Source organism: Scyliorhinus torazame, chromosome 22 (assembly GCF_047496885.1).
Source record: "Scyliorhinus torazame isolate Kashiwa2021f chromosome 22, sScyTor2.1, whole genome shotgun sequence".
Taxonomy (NCBI): Eukaryota; Metazoa; Chordata; class Chondrichthyes; order Carcharhiniformes; family Scyliorhinidae; genus Scyliorhinus; species Scyliorhinus torazame.
The window spans coordinates 63,485,568-63,506,693 of NC_092728.1; the positions used below are offsets into that span (position 1 = coordinate 63,485,568).

General features: G+C 49.8%; 1 protein-coding gene across 4 annotated transcripts in view; it reads left to right on the top strand.

Annotated features, from left to right (window-relative positions):
* LOC140399093 (astrotactin-2-like) overlaps positions 1-21,126 on the top strand; it is a 2,178,011-nt gene that overhangs the window by 1,245,532 nt on the left and 911,353 nt on the right. For all 4 annotated transcript variants that reach the window (XM_072488234.1, XM_072488235.1, XM_072488236.1 and 1 more), the window contains one exon: positions 4,070-4,255. In XM_072488234.1, coding sequence (XP_072344335.1) covers positions 4,070-4,255 — 186 coding nt within the window. The remainder of the gene's footprint in view (positions 1-4,069; positions 4,256-21,126) is intronic.

The following is a 21,126-nucleotide window of genomic DNA, read 5'->3' on the forward strand; positions in this document are numbered from 1 at the left end:
GCCTCAGTCCATGATGATGAGCAGGAAATCTAGCCCCACATTCAAAACATTTTGACAAAATTAGGGAGGGAATTACATCTGATTTTTATTTTCATCAGCTGGCAAAAAGAGGGAGAACTCAGCTCTTACTGAGATATTGGTGCCGTACATCTATGCCTCAACACTCATAGCAGCTGGTTTTGTGGAGCTAAAGGTGCCAAAATGGATTCTGATGCAGGCCACATCATGTTGGTTAGGATTATGGCGGGTACAAGGGGCATGTGGTGGATGTATGCAAAGTAAGCAGATCATGACATCATTCAGCATGTAAGGCTGATTTAACACTCACGGTGCCATTTTGTTGAAGTCTTAAATATACTACATCCATTGGTTCCCCTTTATCTACCCTGTTAGCATCCTCAAGAATTCTTATAGCTTTGCCAAACATAATTTCCCTTTCATAAAATCATATGAACTCTTCTTAATCATATTATGATGTTCTGCCCTATTGCTACTTCCTTAATAATGGAGTTCAGCATTTTTCTGAGACTGATGTCAGACTGACAGGTCTGTCTACTTATTTTCTGTCTCTCATCTTTCATGAACTACCTCCCCATTTGCTACCTTCCCATCCACTGGGACCCACTTCAGAATCTAGAGTATGGTAGAATATCCCAACCTGTGCACCAGGTCAAATTATATCAGTCTTAATGAGGTGGATGGATTATTAATAACAGTATATTTTTTTTAATTGTCTTGACGGCTCTTCCTATATGAAGAAGACTTAACTGTCCAGCTGACTCGAAAAATCTGAGATTTTCAGAATGCTCTTTACAGCTTTCAAAACATTAACAAATGGTGGGAATTTATGCACCCACCCACACCCCCATGGTGTGAACCCTCCCAGCCCTGTGGTGTGATCACTGGCGGTGGAGGCAGCTTGCCATTGGCCACTGGCAGAATTTTCTGGCCCTATCAATGTCTGAGGCATTTCGCCTAGCTCGCCCATCCTGTTGCTGGGGAACCCGTCGCAGGGCATCACCTCCAGAGGTTCCAGAATATTCCGCTGGAAGGAAGTGCTACCCAAGGTTTTCTGTTAGCGACAAAGGAAAAAGAAGCAATTCACATCCCTTTCCTGCGTAGCCTGAAGAGTGCCGATCGGGAAATAACGCCACTGCTTTACTTCATGCCACGCTACAGGCAGGGTTTGACTAGGGATAGACATGTGCTGCCTTAGAACATAGAACATAGAACAGTACAGCACAGTACAGGCCCTTCTGTCCACGATGTTGTGCCAACCATTTATCCTAATCTAAGATCAACCTAACCTACACCCCTTCAATTTACTGCTGTCCATGTGCCTGTCTAAGAGTTGCTTAAATGTCCCTAATGACTCTGACTCCACCACCTCTGCTGGCAGTGCATTCCACACACCCACCACTCTCTGTTTAAAGAACCTACCTCTGACATCTCCCCTATACTTTCCTCCAATCACCTTAAAATTATGTCCCCTCGTGACGGCCATTTCCACCCTGGGGAAAAGTCTCTGGCTATCCACTCTATCCATGCCTCTCATCATCTTCTCCACCTCTATCAAGTCACCACTCTGCCTTCTTCGCTCCAGTGAGAAAAGCCCTAGCTCCCTGTGGTAATACCAGGTATTGCAGTACTGAGAGGTGAATGACCATTGGCTAGACCGCAGGGTCTACCACTGGGTAATGTACATAGGCCCGCCCTGAGAGGCAGGGTATAAGAACCAATGCCGTCCCAGCAGCCTTCACTTCTGTAACATCGCTGCTGCGTACAGTTCTATCTGATTAAAGCTGAATCGATATGACTCCTCGTGGTCTCAAGGGTATTGATTGTGCATCACTCCCTCAACCTTTCTTCATAAGACATGCCCTCCAGTCTAGGCAGCATCCTGGTAAACCTCCTCTGTACCATCTCCAAAGCATCCACATCCTTCCTATAATGAGGTGACCAGAACTGGACGCAATATTCCAAGTGTGGTCTAACTAGAGTTTTATAAGGCTGCAGCAAAACCTCGCGGCTCTTAAACTCAATCCCCCTGTTAATGAAAGCCAACACACCATACGCCTTCTTAACAACCCTATCAACCTGGGTGGCAACTTTGAGAGATCTATGTACGTGGACCCCAAGATCCCTCTGTTCCTCCACACTTCCAAGAATCCTGCCTTTAACCCTGTATTCAGCATTCAAATTCAACCTTCCCAAATGAATCACTTCAGATTTATGAAGGTTGAACTCCATCTGCCACTTCTCAGCCCAGTTCTGCATCCTGTCAATGTCCTGTTGTAACCTGCAACAACCCTCAACACTATCTACAACTCCACCAACCTTTGTGTCATCGGCAAACTTACTAACCCACCCTTCCACTTCCTCATCCAAGTCATTTATGAAAACCACAAAGAGCAGAGGTGCCAGAACAGATCCTTGCGGGACACCACTGGTCACCGACCTCCAGGCGGAATACTTTTCATCTACTACCACTCGCTGTCTTCTTTCAGCCAGCCAATTCTGTATCCAAACAGCCAAATTTCCCTGTATCCCATGCCCCCTAACTTTCTGAATGAGCCTACCATGGCGAACCTTATCAAATGCCTTACTGAAATCCATATACACCACATCCACTGCCCGACCTTCATCAATGTTTCTCGTCACATCCTCAAAGAATTCAATGCTTGTGAGGCATGACCTGCCCCTCACAAAGCCATGCTGACTATCTTTAATCAAACTATGTTTTTCTAAATCATCATAAATCCTGTCAGAACCTTGCAGATTGATCATGAGGCATGGGCTATGTTGCTGAAGTATGACAATAGCAAGTGACTTTGTAGTGACTATAGTCCAGAGACACATGGATAGGAAAAAGAGTAAACTCCTGTCAGGTCTTTGGTATGCAAAGAAGAAAATATATGGAGGAACTGAGTTCAGAGGATTCTTTGAACAGATCATATTTTTTTGATTTTGTGCGGAGCTACAGTTCTCAAAGAGTTAAGCAGTCCCGAATATTTTAATATAAATAAACTTTTAAGATGAAAAGTTCTTCTTTTGAAACTGAATTTAAAAGTCAAATGCCGTTGTATGTGTCCATAGAAAATGAGATTTGCTACAGTGCAGTTGTTATCTTATGAATAGATTTATATTACTGAGTCATAAAAGCATGCATAAAAGGTTGCCTGAGTAAAATGGAAATCACAGATATGACGTTGAGCACCTTTTGAAATCCATTATCTATTTTTATAGCTCAGTCTTTGAGTTGTTATCAAATGTCGAACAAGCCTAGATTTCATTTGCAGCATTTCATTAAATGGTTCAATAACCTCAACCTTCAATGATTGCAAAAAACATTCTTCTGACTTCCTTCCATTGGCTCAGAGATAAAGGTTCTGCCTCTGAGCTGCACAGAACTGCCCAGGCAGTACAATTTGCTGCTGTTAGTAAGTTGGCTGATAGCCTATGGTTGTACACATTTACTTTGGGTGAAGGAAGCAAACATTAGCCAGGTTCCCAATTGCTCTGGTCACAGGATTGCGACTGCCTACTCATAGCGTCTGTGTGTGGGGGGGTGGGAACAGTACAACCCCAATTGTGATGTCCTCACTCACACCATTGGATAATTTACTGTCTCACAATCAAAGTGCAGACTTCTGTTGTGGTCTTGGGCGTAAAAGGGCAATTGGTGTCTTGGAAACCAATTTGCAGCAGTGCATGAAAAGGAAACAAAAGTGCTCTAATATTCTAAAGCAATGCTCAAAACAGCAGGGAAAGAAGTTGTGAGGCTAAAGCCTGAGAAAGACCGGCGTGGGTATATTTTTTGTCCTAACGCATAGACAGTAATGTGGCTGAACAGATCGCCCACCTGTTATCAAACTCACCTGATTCTACATCCACTCCATTAAAATGAGCAGTCTCACATTATTTAGTGTGTGTTATAAATGTTCCTCCCTGCAGAATATCTAATTGGCTGATGGTAATGTTCCAAATGATATCTTATAGTTAACATCAAGAGATGCCTTCTTTCCCAAGGTCTGTTACTGACTGATGAAGCTTCTTTCTCTGCTGGCAGCTGTGTGGAGGAGTACAGACTGACAGCAGATGGTAAATCTTGTGTGCTACTATCGGAGGCATGTGAGAGCAAATGCCAGAAGCTTGATGCCAAACTGAATGACACGCTCTTTGTGGAGATGCTGCATGGCTACAACAACAAATCACAGCAGGTCAATCAGGGTCAAGTGTTCCAGATGACCTTTCGGTGAGTGCAGACTTTAAAATACTTTGCATGGAACGGTTTATGAAAATTATTAGTTCGGTTCATTCCATCTGCACAAATTGTATTTGTTCACGTGGGAGTGAGAAATCAATGATCTTGCGCACAGCAACAGCTCCGTAGATCATTTATTTTGGGATCCTATCATACAATTTAATCTGTTGACAGAGCGTTATTAGTTCTTTCAGCTACCAGTTTCATTATTTGACTAGCACACACTTTAGCAATGGCATGAACTATCAGGCTTTTCAGTAGGAAGCAAGAGTGTATCAGTCTTCGATTCGGTTGATTTTGGAGAAGAGAGAAACTGGCATTCAATACATTGACATCAGAATCATAGGCGGGATTCTCCGACTGCCCACCGGGGTCGGAGAATCGCCAGGGGGTGGCGAGAATCCCGCCCCCGCCGGCTGCCGAATTCTCCGGCGCCGGAGACTTGGCGGGGGCGGGAATCGCGCCATGCCGGTCGGCGGCTGCTGGCAGCCGCCCCCCCCGGCGATTCTCCGGCCAGCGATGGGCCGAGTGACCGCCCGTTTTTTGCCAGTCCCGCCGGCGTAAATTAGAGTAGGTCCTTACTGGCGGGACCTGGCGGCGTGGGGGGATCTGGCCCCAGGAGGTGCCCCCACGGTGGCCTGGCCCGCGATCGGGGCCCACCGATCCGCGGGCAGGCCTGTGGGGGCACTCTGTTGTTCCGCATCGGCTGCTGTGGTCCTCCGCGATGGTTGACGCGGAGATGTACCCCCCCCCTGCGCATGCGTCGGGATGACGCCAGCACACGCTGGCGCTGCCGCGCATGCGGCAAATCGCTCCAGCCGGCGGAGGCCCTTCGGTGCCGGTTGGCGTGGCACCAAGCCCCTTCCCAGCCTGCCGGCGGGGCGAAAACCACTCCGGGGCCGGCCTAGCCCCTGAAGGTGCACTGAGAATTCCGCACCTTTGGGGCGGCCCAACGCCGTAGTAGTTCACGCCACTCCTTGGCGCCGGGACCCCCCGCCCTGCCGGGTAGGAGAGAATCCCGCCCCACATTCCTTCTTTCACTCCGTGTGGTCCAAGTGTGAGAGAAAAAGGACCTAATTTGTCTGCTGCATCTATCCACTCCAAATGAAAGTTGACCAACTCCATTAGGCCCAGGGCAAATATATATTGTGCAGAAGGTGAAAATAATACTTGGTGAAGAGCAGTGAGATTTCCTTTTCATCCACACAATATGTAACAATGGCAGATTTACCAGGTGTCAGTCCAGATAGGGAGAGCAGGGCAGCTTGTTGTCCTGGGCACCTGGAGAACAGAATTTAATCCTACTCGGACTCAATATTATCGCCTGGAATTTACACAGGCAAAGAACAGCAGAGGGCCTAATGGGAATCTGGTTGATTCTTGTCTCTCCTTGGGATGCAGAGGCCAGTAATAGCAGTGCACTCTTTCGCTGCCTGACATAACGACTTCAGCGCAGCCTCGGGTCTGAACATGCTGTCCTGCACAGCTCAGTACCTCATAAATCAGTGCATTATCCCATTCCGGCACTGGAGAACTATCAGTTACATTTTCTTATTTTGTATCTCATTCTGTACATGATGAAGCACACAGCGGCCATTAGTAAGCCTTACAATTGTAAGACAAACGCTGAGCTGTTATAATGAGCACTAAAACATAATTTATATTTCAAATATTTCCCTTGTGTATACCCCATCATTCCATTTTCATTATTATTTTATGTCTTATTTTAACTTTAATTTGGGGCTATTCCTGATGAATACGTTTTCCTCTGCTGAGTTCAACTTTATTGTTCAGGTTTAAAATTGGCTGCCTTTCTATCTTGCTTCTTCTGCCACCCACTGATAGTTAATGGTAAGTAGCTTGTGATGCAGGTATCAGCTTGTTAACCTTTATCACTTGTTTACCACACCAAAAAAGAAGGACCTGTTATAGGCGTGTGGACCAACACTGCTTTTACCATTCTGTCATTGAAGGCGTCTGATTATTTTTCAACCAGAGCCTCTATTTCTCTTTCAGACTGCAAATGGATTCACAACTTGATGTTTGTTCAAGTACTTTTAGAACCAATGTAGCAAAAACATCTTCTGTACGAAACAGGTACCAAACAAATAGCATTAGTGGAGAAATTCTGCATTGTTTTGTCAAAACGGTATTTCCATTCGCATTGTTTGCAACATAAGGATGAACAAGCACAGTCAGTAGGCCTCAACTACAACCTATGGAGTGCAGTGACAGCTTGATAATAGGAAACTGCATAGTGAGCAAAATACCTTTTTTCCCCAATTGTTCGGATGAAAAACACAATAGCTTTTGTGCTCATCACTGCTTTGGTAATTTAGATGTCCGCCAAGAAGTTTACAGAATGTTGACATGGGTATGTTAGCTCCATGTTCTGAGATGTGCCTAATTTAACCTTCCTCCTGTACTTTGCAACACAGTACCATTAATATCAAAGTCAGGAAAACAAAGTAATAAGTTGCAAAAACTCTAGACTGGCCCTCACAAAGTGAAATCAAATAGTTAAATGTGTTTTACACCCAAAGCAGTAGGTGTTTGCAACATTCCTCCCTTACAGAGTCACCAAATAATAGTGGCGAAGAGGCCCTTTGGCCCATTGAGTCTGCGCCGATGCATGAAAAGCACCTTGTCATGATATTCAGACAAACATCATGGTGCAAACACACATACACACTGATGGACAGATCAACAGACCAATCAATACACATGCAACATCACGGCCAATCACAAGCAAGAGCAGACACACTATAAAACGGGGAACTCGACACTTCCCGCTCATTCCAGCAGGAGACAGCTCAGGGCACAGAGCTCACAACAAGCCACTCAGACATTCACCATGTGCTGAGTGCCTCTCCAAGATAGTTTTAGGGCTGGGTTCACAGGTTAGAGGGTAATGAATGAACCACAGTAACCAGTTCACAGATGTTAATATTGTTAGTAATAAAACTGAGTTGTACCTTCCGCAACCGTGTTGGTTCGTCTGTGTAGCAGAGCACCCAACATGATATAGTACCAGGATTGGGACCCAGTAACTGTGAGACCTTCCTACGCATCTTCAGGAATCCACCATCCTGCGTCATGGACACCATCAGCCCGCCGCAGCCGCTCCGAATCGCTGGAAACCTTGGCGTTAACTGGAAGTTGTCTAAACAGCGCTTCCAGTTCTTCCAAGAAGCCACAGAAAGGGAGAATGCTTCGGATACCAGGAAAATCGCCCTCCTCCTCTCCACGGCAGGGCAACACGCCATCCACATCTACAACTCCCTGGTGTTCGTGGAAGGTGAGGACAAAACGAAGTACAAGACGGTCCTTCTCAAACTCGAGCAACACTTCAGCGTCGTGGTAAATGAGAGTTTCGAGTCCTGCGGTTACGAGGCAACCTCCGATTCCATGATTTGGGACCAGATAGTTTTTGGGTCCACCTCGGGCACCCTACGCCAGCAGCTCCTCAAGATTAAAAGCCTCACCCTAGCCACCGCCATCGAAGCCTGCGTCCTCCATGAAAACGCGACCAGCCACTACTCCCAATTCCAGGCGGCTGAGTCGGCACGGCAGGGGTCCGACGCGGACGAATCAACAAGGGAGGGGTCCTACGAGGCCGAGCGGGTCCAGTCCATCGAGTTCCTCCCGGCCCGCGGCCCGGACGAGGGCGGCCATTTCGCGCGCTTTTCGCGGCCTCCCGCGCTTGTATGCGCCAAAAGAGACATCGACGCAGAGGGACGTGATGCGCAGGCGCGCTCTACGCAGGACCGAACTGCGCATGCGCAATGGCGCAACAAACGCCATGACATCACAACGTGCGGCAACTGTGGATCCGCGGTTTTAAAGCGGCAATGTCCAGCAAAGAAACGACAATGCCTCCACTGTGGCAAGATGGGCCACTACGCTGCCTGCTGTCGTGCAGCTCAACCTGCCAACGCTCCCCAATTCCGACTGCCTCGCAGGGACGTGCGGACCATTCAGCCTCCATACTCCGCCCGGACGATATACAGACCGGCGATACAGACGACCGGGAAGCCTTCCGCGTTGCGGTCATGGACAGGAACCGGATGTCTCCAAGCAGGACCCACCAGCCGATGCCAGTGAACAGTGTCAATCCGGGTGATGAATGGTGTGCCACCCTAACGGTCAACCGATCACGAATCACATTCCGTTTAGACACTGGTGCCTCCGCCAACCTGATAGCATGGTCAGCCTTTTACGCCTTGAAGGTCAGAGCACCAATTCGGCCATCCCATTGTAAGATGGTCGACTACAACGGAAACGTTATCCCGGCCATGGGATCCTGCCAGCTCCAGGTGAGGCACAACGCGTACACGGCCACACTGTCCTTCGAGATTGTTGGATCATCAAAGGACTTCCTGCTAGGCGCACAGGCGTGCAAGGTTCTCCACCTCGTTCAGCGGGTACACGCTCTGTCTCCAGAAGGCACGTCAGACTACCCGGATGCTGAATTTAGGGCACAGCTCCACTCGCTCCTCGCCCACAACCAGGAGGCCTTCGAAGGCATGGGCACACTGCCCTATACCTACAGAATACGGCTCAAACCGGATGTCACCCCAGTCATTCACGCACCTCGTAGAGTTCCAGCACCACTCAAAGACCGCCTCAAGCAGCAGCTGCAGGATCTCCAGGACCAAGGAGTGCTATCCCGGGTCACGGAGCCCACGCCATGGGTCAGCTCCATGGTGTGTGTTAAAAGGCCCTCTGGCGAACTCCGGATCTGCATCGACCCGAAAGACCTGAACAACAACATCATGAGGGAACACTACCCCGTACCCAAATGGGAGGAGATCACGAGCGAAATGGCCCGGGCTAAAATGTTCACAAAGCTTGATGCCTGGAAGGGTTTTTGGCAGATCCAACTGGATCAATCCAGCAGGAAGCTGTGCACCTTCAACACTCCTTTCGGCAGGTTCTGCTATAACAGAATGCCGTTTGGCATCATCTCGGCATCCGAGGTATTTCACAGAATCATGGAACAGATGATGGAGGGCATCGAATGGGTGCACGTCTATATTGATGACATCATCATCTGGTCCACCACACCACAGGAGCACATCAGTCGTCTCCAGCGCGTCTTCGCGCGGACACGGGAACACTGCCTGCGCCTCAACCGAGCCAAGTGTTCCTTTGGCCAAACTGAGCTAAAGTTTCTGGGGGACCATATGTCCCGGTCGGGAGTGCGTCCAGATGCAGACAATGTGAGCGCCATTACAGCCATGCCGCAGCCGGCAGACAAGAAAGCAGTGCTACGCTTTCTAGGCATGGTCAACTTCCTGGGGAAGTTCATTCCCAACCTTGCCTCCCACACAACGGCTCTTCGCCACCGAGTAAAGAAGTCCACGGAGTTCCAGTGGCTGCCCGCACACCAGAAGGAATGGGAGGAGCTCAAAATTAAGCTCACCACAGCCCCGGTATTGGCGTTCTTCGACACCTCTCGGGATACGAAGATCTCGACTGATGCCAGCCAGTCCGGCATTGGTGCGGTACTCCTGAAACAGGATGAAACTGCATCATGGGCCCCGGTCGCCTATGCCTCGCGGGCCATGACCCCCACAGAACAGCGCTATGTGCAGATTGAGAAGGAGTGCCTGGGTTTGTTGACCGGAATAGATAAGTTCCACGACTACGTGTATGGTCTCCCCCAGTTTACCGTGGAAACCGACCATCGTCCCCTCGTCAGCATCATACATAAGGACCTGAACGAGATGACCCCTCTCCTCCAACGCATCCTGCTCAAGCTCCGGAGGTACAACTTCCAACTGGTCTACACCCCGGGAAAGGACCTCATCATTGCGGATGCCGTATCCAGAGCAGTGAGCACACCGCCCGATTCGGAGGGGTTCGTCTGTCAGGTCGAAGCGCGTGCGGCCTTCACATTGGCCAATCTGCCAGCTGATGATTCAAGTCTGGCCCGTATTCGCCGGGAGACTGCGGCTGACCCCCTTCTACAACGTGTGATGCGCCACATGCCGGGAGGGTGGCTCAAAGGACAGTGCCCATAATTCTACAATGTCCGGGACGACTTGGCCGTCATTGACGGTGTCCTCCTAAAGCTGGACCGGATTGTGATTCCACACAGCATTCACAAGCTGGTCCTCGACCAACTACACAAAGGCCATCTCGGGGTTGAGAAGTGCAGACGGAGGGCCCGAGAAGCTGTATACTGGCCGGGCATCAGCGATGACATTACCAACATGGTGCTCAACTGCCCCACCTGCCAAAGGTTTCAGCCGCGCAACCCCCTGAGACGCTTCAGCCCCATGATTTGGTGACGTCCACCTGGGCGAAGGTGGATGTAGACCTTTTTGATGCGCTTGGCAGGGACTACGTAATCATCATAGATTACTTTTCGAACTATCCAAAGGTCATACACCTGCACGATTTGACATCGTCCGCTGTCATCAGGGCATGCAAAGACACCTTCGCTCACCATGGCATTCCGCTTACCGTCATGTCGGACAATGTGCCCTGTTTTGCAAGCCAAGAATGGTCTTTTGCTGCTTCGTATGGCTTCACAGACGTGACGTCCAGCCCTCTGCATCCCCAGTCAAATGGCAAGGTGGAAAAGGGCGTTCATATCGTCAAGCGGCTCCTCTGCAAGGCTGCTGATGCCGGATCGGATTTCTGCTTAGCCCTGCTGGCCTATCGCTCGGCCTCTTGCCAGCCCAGCTGTTGATGGGTCGCACCCTCAGGATCACTGTGCCATCCATTCTTGTCCCTACACCCAACCATGTTCCAGTACTGCAAAGGATGCGACACCAGCGTGCTCAGCAGAAGGTGGTACATGACACTCGGGCAACTGATCTTCCTGCCTTGGCGCCTGGAGACAGCGTCCGCATCCACCTACCAGAGTGTGGCTGGTCGGCAACTGCCGAAGTTCTCCGACGCGTGGCTCCCCGCTCGTTCCTGCTTCGCATGCCTGATGGCTCCATTCACCGGCGCAATCGCCGGGCTCTTCGCCTGCTTCCGCGCTCACTACGTGATCATACACCAGTGCCACGCACTCCTGTTGTTCCTGATGTCGACTTCGTGGAGCTTCCTGCCACCATGCCCATTCCTCTGTTGCCTGTGGCCAGGCCCACTCCTCAGCCGGTGGATCCTGACCCACCCTTGAGGCGGTCAACCCGAATTCATCGCCCACCTACTAGGCTGGACTTATGAGCCTGTTTGAACATTGGACTCACTGAAGTATTATGCCACAATGTTAATAAGTTTCTCTTTTGTCGTTACAGGAGTTCGTTTTGATGCTTGATGTTTACACTTGTTTTGTTTATGGTACAACCTCGTTGCTGTGTTGCACCTGACACCTTCCTATGTATATAGTTTAGCCTCATGTATATGTTGTAGATATTGCACACACAGACATTCAGCTGCACTCAGTACACATCTATATTTATTACCACGTAGGCACATATTCTTGTAAAAAAGGGAGGATGTCATGATATTCAGATAAACATCATGGTGCAAACACACATACACACTGATGGACAGATCAACGGACCAATCAACAGACAAGCAACATCACAGCCAATCACAAGCAAGAGCAGACACACTATAAAACTGGGAACACGACACTTCCCGCTCATTCCAGCAGGAGACAGCTCAGGGCACAGAGCTCACAACAAGCCACTCAGACATTCACCATGTGCTGAGTGCCACTCCAAGATAGTGTTAGGGCTGGGTCCACAGGTTAGAGGGTAATGAACAAACCACAGGAACCAGTTTACAGATGTTAATATTGTTAGTAATAAAACTGAGTTGTACCTGAGTTGGGCAGCACGGTAGCATTGTGGATAGCACAATTGCTTCACAGCTCCAGGGTCCCAGTTTCGATTCCGGCTTGGGTCACTGTCTGTGCGGAGTCTGCACATCCTCCCCGTGTGTGCGTGGGTTTCCTCCGGATGCTCCGGTTTCCTCCCACAGTCCAAAGATGTGCAGGTTAGGTGGATTGGCCATGATAAATTGCCCTTAGTGTCCAAAATTGCCCTTAGTGTTGGGTGGGGTTACTGGGTTATTGGGATAGGGTGGAGGTGTTGACCTTGGTTAGGGTGCTCTTTCCAAGAGCTAGTGCAGACTCGATGGGCCGAATGGCCTCCTTCTGCACTGTAAATTCTATGATAATCTACCTTCCGCAACCGTGTTGGTTCGTCTGTGTCGCAGAGCAGCCAGCACGACACACTTGACCTTCCCACCTAATCCCATTTGCCAGCACTTGGCCCATAACCTTAAATGTTATGATGTGCCAAGTGCTCACCCAGGTACTTTTTAAATGATGTGAGGCAACCCGCCTCTACCACCCTCCTAGATCGGCACCACCCTGTGTAAAAATGTTTTTCACCCATTCCCCCTGAAATCTCCCACCCCTCACTTTGACCTTGTGTCTCCTCGTGACTGACCCTTCAACTAAGGAGAACAGCTGCTCCCTATCCACCCTGTCCATTCCCCTCATAATCTTGTGCACCTCGATCAGGTCACTCCCTGTGGTAATACCAGCTATTGCGGTACCTGAGAGGTGGATGACCATTGGCTAGACCCAGGAGTCTACCATTGGCTGATGTACATAGCTCCGCCCTGAGAGGCAGAGTATAAGAACCGATGCCGTCTCAGCAGCCTTCACTTTCTGTATCGAAGCTGCTGGGGAACAGTTCTAGCAGAGTAAAGCCTATTAGTTATGACTCACCTTGTCTCGAGAGTAATTGATTGCACATCAATTTAATCTGCTACAAGTTCAGTTGAAAGGATGGATCTCCGTATCAAACCGGAGTGCCTTCAGCTCAGCCCCCACGCGGACAACTCTGCTGCTATCTTCAAACATTGGCTGGCGTGTTTTAAGGGCTACCTCGACACGGCCGCCGACACCCGCACGGAAAGACAAAAGATGCACCTTCTACGCTCGCGGGTCAGCCCTGGGATCTACCCTCTGATCGAGGAGGCGGAGAATTATGCTGCAGCTATCGAGCTGCTAGAAGGACATTGCAAAAGCCACGATGTGCGCCATCGACGAGTCCCTCCCCTTCCAGATCGAGAGCAATGCGTCCGACGTAGCTCTGGCAGTACCCTCAACCAAGCGGGCAGGCCCGTGGCTTTCTTCTCCCGCACCCTCCATGCTTCCTAAATCCGCCACTCCTCGGTCGAAAAGGAGGCCCAGTCCATAGTAGAAGCTGTGCGACACTGGAGGCATTACCTGGCCGGCAGGAGATTCACTCTCCTCACGGACCAACGGTTTGCTTTCGTGTTCGATAATGCACAGCGGGGCAAGATTAAGAATGACAAGATCTTGCGGTGGAGGATAGAACTCTCCACCTACAATTACGAGATCTTGTACCGTCCAGGGAAGCGGAATGAGCCTCCTGATGCCCTGTCCCGCGGCACTTGTGCCACCGCACAAGTGGACCGCCTCCTATCCCTCCACAAGGACCTCTGCCACCTGGGGGTCACTCGTTTCTTTCATTTTATCAAGACCCGCACCCTGCCCTACTCCATCGAGGAGATCAGGACAGTCACCAGGGACTGCCAAATCTGCGTGCAGTGCAAACCGCACTTCTACCGCCCAGAGAGCGCGCACCTGATAAAGGCTTCCCGTCCCTTTGAACGCCTCAGCATGGATTTCAAAGGCCCCCTCCCCTCCGCCGACCGTAACACATACTTCCTGAACGTGATTGACGAGTACTCCCAGTTCCCATTCGCCATTGTTGCTCTTATTAGCCTTAGTTTTATTAGCTGTAATTCTGTCACCTTTGCTCACGAGTCGCCAGGTATCTTTCTGATACCGCCACGTGGTTCAAGCTCAAGTAATGATTAGTAATGCAGCACACCGCTTAGTAAAAGTTATATCAACGATCATTTATTATATACAGCAATAAATACTTAGACAATAATCCTACTTCTAGACTATTACCTACCACTAAAGGCCAATACTTAACTTTGGTGATGGCCCACCAGGTCACGGAAACGACTGGTCTACCGAATTGGGTCTGGCCTGCGGCATTCAAAAAGGCTGGTACGAGTCGATAGTCTGGAGCACCTATCTGGTAGCGATCGCTGGAGTAACACTTACTTGTTTCTTCGCCGAAGGATCTCGAAGGTTGCGAGTAGGAGAAGAAGGGTCGATCTGAACTTGGCCCCTATTTTTATAGTCCCTAGTGGCTTCCCGCCTCTCGGGACGTACCTTGAACCTGGTTCCAAGTGATTGGACTTGGTCCCAATCACTTGGTTCGATATGCTCCAATAATGGGGCGATTCTTTGATTGGGGGGTGGTCATCCACCTTTCTTTGTCTCAGCCACTGCTGGCGCCGAAAAGTCTGGATCGGCTTTATGTTGCTAATGTGTAGCAATTGTTCCTGGGGATGGCTGCTTAGTATGCAGATGGCTGGCTTATTGTGCTGTTAATGGTTGCAGGTATCGGTCTGGGCCAATTTCCTCAGAGCCGAATACACTGTTTTGCCTGCAGCCGTCCGTTTGAGTCCTGTTGGCTGATTTTCCCATCAGCCTCTTTCTTTCGCCATTTTAGATCGGGGTTTGACCATTTTACTCGGGAATCAGCCATTTTAGGTGGCTACACACCCTCCTTGTGATCCTAACGCGAAGCGTGAAGGATCACATAAATTTTGTTCTTTCCATTCCCTGACCGGGGGGGGCACCTTCTACATGGCCACTGCTCTGACCCTAGCTATGCACAACATTTTTTACCTAAACAATTCTAAGGGCGCTATGTCAGGCAGGGGCATGCATTTACAAAATAACGAACTTGGGACCTCTAATTTTACCTAAATACACTATACTCTCTAAACATTGCATTATCCTATCTTCCTAAAACATACAACAACAATCACAACATTTAATATACTCTTTCCTGGCTTGGCAGTCAAGCTCAGGATCATACATTTTTTTTTGTTCATGAAAAGTTTTGTACATCTTTTTATATACAGTAATAACGCAAATGAATGCTCTTTATTATTTTGTTATAGATCGCGGGGGTCTGGGGTCTGGTCATAACCAAATATAGGGGATCTGATCCGATATACCGGGGTTCGAGCGCGGTACGCCCGCCTTCTCCATTTGCGGAGGCGCATAGTCTGCACTACACAGCAGAGTATCGCCAACGCTAACAGTGCTTCAATCACGTAGGACAGGGAGTACCAGGTTATGAACCTGGCACACCAGGAAGATGCAGTGTCGCTGGTGACTGGGCTCTGGGTACTGCGGGGCAGTGAAACATTAACGGCAGGGGGGTTTGAAGTAATGGGGTCCGTGTTCCCGCGCAACCAAGTGTACATGAAAAAATGTTGAGCATGATGAAAGAAGGTCCTCATGGCTGTCCTCGTTCCTTTTCCTTCTTGTGTTCTTTTGTTTTCTCCGGTCCTGGAGCCTCTGGAGTTCTGTAAAAACAAGCATAGTATCTGTAACTACCTTGGTTTAATATCCGGTGTGTTAGTGTGTCTGCCCTTTTGGGGCCAGTTATTCCCTTATAATTGGTCACTATGTGTGACTCACTCATTTTTTTTTTCAAAAACAAATTTTAGGACACGGCACACTTCCCAATGACGGACCAGTGCTGATTTACCATCCAAATGTTCCAGGATGTAAATAGCATCTGGCAGCAACCTAAAGGTCGCCTAAACAAATAAAAACTTTTTGAAATGAAAAATGTCAAATGAGGTGCGTATGGGCCGCGACGGGTAAGATTTGGATGGATTCCCCGGGTAGGACGGCTACCAATGCCGTATCTCCCCATCCTGAGCGTGTTTGACCAACGGGGGTGTCCCCAGGCAGGGCGGGTCTCACGCCTTTTCTCCACTGCCTGAGCAACCGACAAGAACGGGCAAAAATGTAGTCATCGTGGTGTGGTTGCTACAGTGATTCTATCCTTGAATCACAAGAGCAGCTACGATCGGGCATCTGGTACCCGAACCGGTATCAGCTGAAGTGTCTGCAGACAAGTTGGTACCGCTGAACAAGCATCTGGAAAAAATTCTCCTGTCGGACGAACAACACAAAACAAACGTACGAACAACATAAAACATCCTGCAGGTTCCATCAGGAAGGACAATACTTCTCCCAAGCGTTTCCTTTAAACATCATGTGGACACCTCAGTTCTCTGTTGCGAACAGGGTCGCAAAGGGGTTGGCGGTTTGGGAGTCGGACTCAAGGTCGTCCCCTTCTCCCGGGTGCCAAACTCTGGAGTGAATTAAGGCTGAAAGGGCTGCTTGGTGTGAGTTGGGGTTGCTTTCGGCGTTGCGGACGAGTCTGTAGGAATTGTCGCGGTGCCAATGAGTTGTGTCGAGTTGTGTGGGGACAAAGTCGGGGTCGTCCGTGTGGTTCGGTGGTCGGTGGTGGGATTTAGTTAGAAAAGTGATCATGAAGGGATCACTGGAGTCGAAATCGGAGTCGGTGGGTGTGGGTCCGGTTGTATGGGGATAGTAGGGAGGTGTGCTGTGGCTATCGTCCGAGTCACAGTCGCTGTCTCTGCTGCTGCAGTCTGTGGGCGTTCCGGGGCGGAGTGTAGATTTTGGGGGTGGAGTCGAGGGCGAGTCTGTGGCTGGGCTGGACGTGGTGGGGGTTGGTCGGGTTACGTTGGCTGTGGGCGGTGTGTGGTCTGCTGCGTCAAGCATGACGTGGTGGGCGTGGTTTGACTGTGTTCCATAAGCCTTTAACTGGTTTACATGAAACCACGCAGTCTTACCATTTGGGTATTTTATTTTGTATACTGATGGGCTTACTTTATCCGTAATGGAGTACGGACCCGAGTATTTTGGAGACAGGAATGTGCTGTGGTTATATACAGACAACATCACTTGCTGTCCTATATCATACTCCGTTGCATGCACTGCCTTATCAAAACAGGCCTTGCTCTGTTTCTTTTCGGTGCCCAATTTAACTGTGGCTGCTAACTGAGCCGTTTTGACGTTAGCAACTAATTGCTCCACGGCTTTCTCGTGGGTGAGAGCCGTTACTTCAGGGCTGGTCAGGTCTAAACCTAACAAGTATTCTGTCCCTTTCATGGAGCGTCCGGTCATGAGGGTGTGTGGGGTGTAACCTGTGGAGGTGGAAACAGTGTTACGCAAAAACATCAGCGCAGAAGGGAGGACTGAGTCCCAAGTGGTGTTGTTCTGCTGGACCATTTTACGAAGGGTGGTTTTTAGGGTCCGATTCATGCGCTCCACTATACCACTCGACTGTGGGTGGTACGCAATTTTTGGGTGATGCCAAATATCGTGAGGACGTTCTGCATGACCTGTCCCGTGAAGTGAGAACCTTGGTCCGATTCAATACTGCGGGGGAGTCCCCATCTTGTAAAGATGTGGTGGGTTAGGATCTTGGCTGTGGTTTTCGCGGTGTTGGTGCGGGCTGGAAATGCTTCCACCCACTTTGTAAAGGTGTCTATGACCACCAGAACGTATTTATAGCCGTTCCTGCAAGGGGACAATGGACCTATAAAATCAATCTGGAGGTTAGTCCAGGGGCCGTTAACAGGTCGGGTGTGGCTGAGTTGTGCCTTTTTGGCATATCTATCGGTGTTGTTCTGCGCACAGATAAGGCAATTCTCAATGTAATGGCTTACATCTTTATGAGATTTGGCCACCAACAAAGCTGTTTGAGGTGGGCAGTAGTGGGATCGATTCCCTGGTGTCCATGACCATCATGGAATAAACAAATTAATTGGTTCCTATCCTGCTCAGGAACTACATAAAGGGTGTCCTTTAACACCACACCGTCATGTGTGGTTAGTGTATTTCTGAACCTCTCGTAGGAGGGTGGAAACTGCCCTTTCACAATCTCAGTGAGAGCGCTATCCTGCTTCTGGGCCTCTACTAGTTCCTCGATCCTAGTCTGCGTGACCTGAACTGCACTCACTGGCACACTCACTGGCGCGCTTTCGGGGGGTTTCCAGAAATACCCATGCCTGGATCCTGCCTTAGCCATTGCGTCGGCGTTAACATTTCCAGGGGGGGAGGAACGATGGTGGCTGTGGACTTTTATGATCCCAAAAGTCCTGTTCTGGGCTTTTTGTAAAATATGGCGGAGTAACGGGGCTGACGGGAGGGGTTTCCCATCCGCGGAAACAAATCCTCTTGTTTCCCACAGGGGCAGAAATTCTGTAAGGCTGTTGCAGACATAGCGGCTGTCTGAGTATATGTCTGCTGGGCTGGGGAAGGAATCTGGGTGGTCTACTATGTACGCGATGGCCGCAAGCTCTGCTGCCTCCGCGCCTAAGTGGCCGGGGAGTTTTAATGCTATCTCCTCGAGGGCGCGTCCCTGTGCGTCCTCAACATAAATCCCGCAACCTGTTATGCGTTGCCCATCTAAGACTGTGGAAAATCCATCCACGTGAATCTTAATGGGGTCACACGTGTCCGGGTGAGGGGGGCTCTGAGATGGAGTACCTATTTTTCTGGGGGGTGTTTTTGGTATAAAGGGGCCTGTGTTGAGGTGTGGAGAGGTGATTTCACATTCATGGGGGGTTCCGGGGTACTGTAAATTGTCCGTTAAGTATGTGTGGGTCTTTGTCCGTTTGACTGTGATGTCCCGTCCTTGCAAGAGAAGGGTCCACCTAGCTGCGCGTATTTGGCTAACTGTACCGTCCTTAAGTCGTCCGTCCAGTAAAAGTTGGGTGGGGGTGTGTTCGGTCAGAATGGTGATGGGCTTTAGTCCGGTAATATAGGAAAAGTACTGGACAGCCCAGAAAACTGCGAGCAGGTGCCTCTCACAGGCTGAAAATCCCTGCTCCACAGCATCTAAAATTCGGGAGGCACAAGCCACGGGTCTTAACTGGTCGTGCCGTTCCTGCAGGAGCACGGCTGAAAGGGTGCAGTCTGTGGTCGCTACCTCTATTGCGTAAGGGGAAAGCAGGTCGGGAACTTGTAGTGCGGGGGCGGCTATGAGCGCCTGTTTTAGTGATGCCACAGCATCCGTATGCTGCGGAAGCCACTCCCAGGGGGCTCCTTTCTTTAGGAGGTCTGAGAGGGGCGCTGCCTTGCTGGCGAAACCGTCGATGTGGTTTCGGCAGTAGCCAACCAGTCCTAAAAACGACCGGAGGGCTGAAACGTTCTGGGGAAGGGGCAATTTAGCGATCGAGTCAATTCTTTAATGCTCGATCTCGCGTTTGCCGTGTGTGATAATTGTACCCAAATATACCACATTTTCTTCCAATAACTGGGCCTTTTTGGGGTTGACTTTACAACCAATGGAATGTAATAATTCCAGGAGTTCGGACAGAAGCTCAGTGTGCTCTTCCTTAGTGTCTGTCTGCAGTAGTAGATCATCTACATACTGTACCAGACATTCGGGGCGAGAAAATTTCGCTCGTCCATTTGCCAGCTGTCGGTGGAAAATAGAGGGGAATTGTGGAAGCCTTGTGGCAGGCATGTCCACGTGTACTGCTGCGCTCTGAAAGTGAAGGCAAATTTATACTGGCACGCCTTTGCCAATGGAATGGACCAGAATCCATTACTGACGTCCCAAACCGTGAAATAGCGGGAATTGAGTCCCTCTTTGAGCATGGTCTCGGGACTTGTTGCTACGGTGGGGGCTGCTGCGGGGGTGACTTTATTGAGTTCCCGATAATCAATGGGCAGACGCCATGATCCGTCAGGCTTTCTTACTGGCCAAATCGGGGCATTATTAGTAGAGGCTACCGATCTGAGTACGCCCTGCTCTAATAAGCTCTCTATAACTTTTAGGATTTCTCCCTCTGCTTCTAGGGGGAATCCGTACTGTTTTTGGGGTCTAGGGTCCGGTCCTGTTACTTGTACAGAGCCAGTCATCCGTCCACAGTCGTGCTTGTGGGTCGCAAATGCTGCCCTGTTCTTTTGCAGGACTGCCCTAACCTGCCTGTCCGTGCTGAGTGTGGTGGGGTTGAACCAAAACTCGCCTACTGCGCTAATTTTGTTCATATAGTCCCCTATGTTGAGCGTTGCGGGGGCTCTAGAGGATTTCGCAATCTTCCAGACACACTGGTCGACTGGATCGAAGGACAGGTGGTGGGAATTCATAAAGTCGATTCCCAGAATGTGTTCTGCTGTGTGGGGCAGGTCGACTAAAACTACGGGGTGTTTTGTGGTTATGTTTCTTATCTGAATGGGTACAGGGGCTGTGATGTGTCCCTATTGTGAGTGGCCCGTAAAGCCGCTGAGGGTGATAGTGGCTGTAGTGGGCCACGTGTCCTGAAAAAGGGTGGAGGAATTTATGGTGGTGCAGGATCCTCCTGTGTCCCAAAGAAACTCGATAGGCTGTCCCCGAATTTTCGCTGCGACTACGGGTCGTCCTGACCTATCCCAAAGGGTATCGCAGACACAACTGGGGGAGCCCGTACACCGTCAGTCCGTTTCGGTCAAGTCCGTCTGATCCGAACGGGCGCTAACGCTATGGATGGGCTCTGCCTTTTTCTTAATAAGAGTGCCTGTCTGTTGGGCTCTCGGTGGCTTTTTAGGGCCATTGTATTCTTTTGCGAAATGTCCCAACTGTCCGCAGTTGTAACATTCTTGTGATTTGCGTGGGGGGCTGTTCTTTCCCTCATTTACCCAGGCGGGGTTGTGAGGTGTGGCTTTTACTGCCTGCATGTCTGCGGCGTCTTGCTTTTCCTCGGTGGTTTTAGCGTCGGGTCGATTGTGAACAGACTGCTCCCAAATGCGGGACAATCTTTTAACCACCCACTTCTCGTTATGAGCCTCCTCCGAGGGATCATAACTACTGCAGGCATTCTGTCCTGCTTCTGTGGCATGGGAGATAAGGGTGCGGGTCCATTTGGCCATATTGTCTGGGGACAAATGGGCACGGTCTACGTTTCCGAAAACGGCTTCGAAGTGAATCCACAAGCGTCCTGCGAACGCTGTGGGG